This window comes from Rutidosis leptorrhynchoides, chromosome 3 (genome assembly GCF_046630445.1).
Source record: "Rutidosis leptorrhynchoides isolate AG116_Rl617_1_P2 chromosome 3, CSIRO_AGI_Rlap_v1, whole genome shotgun sequence".
Lineage (NCBI taxonomy): Eukaryota > Viridiplantae > Streptophyta > Magnoliopsida > Asterales > Asteraceae > Rutidosis > Rutidosis leptorrhynchoides.
The window spans coordinates 670718559-670721684 of NC_092335.1; the positions used below are offsets into that span (position 1 = coordinate 670718559).

Here is a 3126-nt window from a genome sequence, read left to right on the forward strand (position 1 = left end):
GCGCTACGCTTAAAAAAAATCGCTTCCGGTAAAAAAACTTCCTGGTTCCGCTACTGACATGACTTCAACAACCTGTTTGTTTAAACTCATGACATTATTATTTCATACGATTTTTGTTAAAAATATTTTCAACTGTTACTCCCTCCGTCCCTAAATTATTGTCCAGTATTCCATTTTGGGATGTCCCAAATTAATTGTCTACTTCCATAAATAGAAAGGAAAGGAGATATTTCATTGGTGGATCTGGAGAGAGAAGATATTTCATTGGTGGAGAAATAAAGTTAGTGGGATTTCCTAAAACTGTGTGTTTTTTGTTTGGGGACAATTAATCTGGGACGGAGGGAGTATAATATATGTAATAAAATGCTATGCAACATCACGTAATGGTGAGTGGCATCTCAATTACACGTATACGTAATTATTTATAGAGCCTTTAAATGTCAAACATTAATATTAATATGTTAATATGAAACTATAAGATGACAATCTTAATTTAAATACTACAGTATTATGTAAAGCTATAATTTTATTTAGTAGTAGCCAATCATGATTTTCAATTGTCTTGAAAGGCCACTCAGACATGCTAATAGTGCATAAATTAATGATTATATATCATTTACAATAATTATCATCTACAAATCACCCTAAGACATGCTCATAACGAGATTCAAATTTAAAAATTTTCATGTAACGATATCAGAACTTCAATTACTAAGTTATGTTTGAAATAAATTTATAATAAATAATGGTGGGTATGGTCAAATATAAAGATTCCTAACCTGCTATTCTTATTTGCCATAGGAAATAGTCCGCTCAACAACTTACCTATAACTATAATTAAATACTTATAATCAACATCATTACCGTGTTAGTAGGGTCAAACAATTAACTAAGTCTTGATTACATCATATGTTCCGTATGTTAAGAGTACACTGTAACAATTGCATATATCTTTATATCTTAACCAACCCGTATATATATCAAATCCTGTTTTCTTAGTCTCAACTTAGCACCATTTTTCACTTGTAACAAAGATATTAGATTTCGGGCTAACGGGCTAACGGTCTAACGGTCTAACGGACTAGCGTTTTGGCTAACCGAAACACCATGGACAGGTTGGTTAAGCCAGATGTGAAGGAACTGAACATGGTTTTTATTCGAAACCAAACATGTTCCACAACTTTTACGCTAACGAATCTAATGCACACCATGCCCGTTGCGGTTTTTGTTGAAACCACGAGCCCGTTTCTATTTTCTTTCACTAGCCCGTTTTCGGTTATTCCACCTTTAGGTACTGCATCTTTCAGTGTTGTATCTCAACCGTCGGATCAACCGTCACTTTCTTCGCCTGCTGCCAACGTTGTTGTCCGATCATCAATATTGGTCACTAGAAAAACCGACCCGGAAAGTCTAAAGTTACTTTTTTCAAGACCCGGGAGACATATTTTTAAAGATGCGAATATCCCTGTTTCATTTGTTGGGCCTGATGTAATCGAGTTCCTACTCTCGTCTTCGCGTCTTAAAACTTTTGATATTCGGTTTATTCTAACAAAATCGGTCCAGTTCTGTAACGGGTCCGATCTTACTTCGTTGCTAAAATCGGCTCTTATGGCCCGAAATGCGTACTTTGTGACGTTTCTAATAAAAAATGGTGCTAATGTAAACATCCGAGACGAAACAGGGGAATCAATGATGTCTTTAGCTATTGGGTCAGGAAATGTGGATGTGGTTCGGGCCGTGGTCGGGTCAAGTTTCATGATTGACCATTCAGTTGACCGTTTTTTACACCAAGCAGCGAAATTGAGCTCGGTTGATATAATGGAAGTTTTGTGCATGAGTTATTTAGATCTCGATATGAACTCAGTTGATTCAAATGCCCAGACGCCTTTACATATTGCTGCGACTCGTGGTCATGTTGGAATCCTCGAGTTTTTAGTTACTTTAGGGAGTGACCCTGATGTTGTTGATAACAACGGGTGGACCCCGCTTCATTGCGCTTCGAGAGAAGGGCATGTAAAGGCGGTCGATTTTTTGTTAAACTCGTGTACTTTTGTGAAGTACGCGTTGACTAAAGGTGGAAAATCTGCAATAGCTCTTGCGTTTGAAAACGATCACAAGGATATATACGAGATGTTGCATTTGGGTGATGTTTTGCTTAGATCCGCGACAAGAAACGACGTTAATGAGCTAAAGGAGTGCTTAGCCGAAGGTGTGAATGTAAACGGTAAGGATCAAAACGGGTGGACCGCTTTGCATAGAGCGGCGTTTAAGGGTCGGATTGAGAGTGTGAAACTATTGTTGGATCATGGCGCTCGTGTTGATTTGGTAGATGACATTGGGTGCACGGCTCTACATCGAGCCGTAGAGGCAGGCCATGCTGAAGTGGCCCGCCTGTTAATAGCTCGAGGAGCTAGAGCTAGTACGAAGTCTCTTATTGATCATATGAATTTCGAGTTTGATTGTGTCAAGAATCATCATTCCCTTGTAAATCCTCTCTGCTAATTGGTGCTTTTATAAACTGTGTGATGATATGATGATTGTAGTAGTGTAGCGTTTGTAGGTTTTATAATCATCAATAGTAAACATGATATTGATTGTAGAAACTGAAAATGTGTGAATAAAGTTTAAGCCATATGTGAAATTTAACTACAACACCAAATTTATTGCCTTTTTCTAAGTGTTAGGACACAAAAGTATAAGTATGTAACGGCATATAATTGTTGTTAAAAGTTTATAAAACTGTAAAATAATAAAGGTCTTTATAAGATAATGAGATAGTCATCTGATTAAGCTAAAATTCAATGGTTAAAAGAATTCCGACTTGATTGTAATGAGGTTAGGGGTTATTTTGGTGTTTGAGGGACCTTAAAGGTGGTGTTCCACCGATCCTTAGGTCGGATGAGATGAGATGATCAGCCGACATGTCCAATCGTTATGATATCCTTAGATGATCTTATGATTCATCAATCAACACCTTAGTTTCATTCATTATCTATGTAAGCTCACTCGTTAGAGTGTGGTAGAGATTCTATGACTCGAGAGGTAATTACTCCATATTCAACAACCTTCAAATGATGAACCTTGACTCCTATTTATAGAGGTCTAATCAACGTATGCACTGTTATA

The 3126-nt window shown here is 37.1% G+C and overlaps 1 protein-coding gene across 1 annotated transcript; it reads left to right on the plus strand.

Annotated features, from left to right (window-relative positions):
- The first annotated feature begins 1107 nt into the window (after window positions 1-1107).
- LOC139899561 (protein VAPYRIN-LIKE-like) lies at window positions 1108-2502 on the plus strand. Its single transcript, XM_071882386.1, has one exon. The coding sequence runs from the start codon at window positions 1108-1110 to the stop codon at window positions 2500-2502; it is 1395 nt and encodes a 464-aa protein (XP_071738487.1).
- The last annotated feature ends 624 nt before the right edge of the window (window positions 2503-3126 follow it).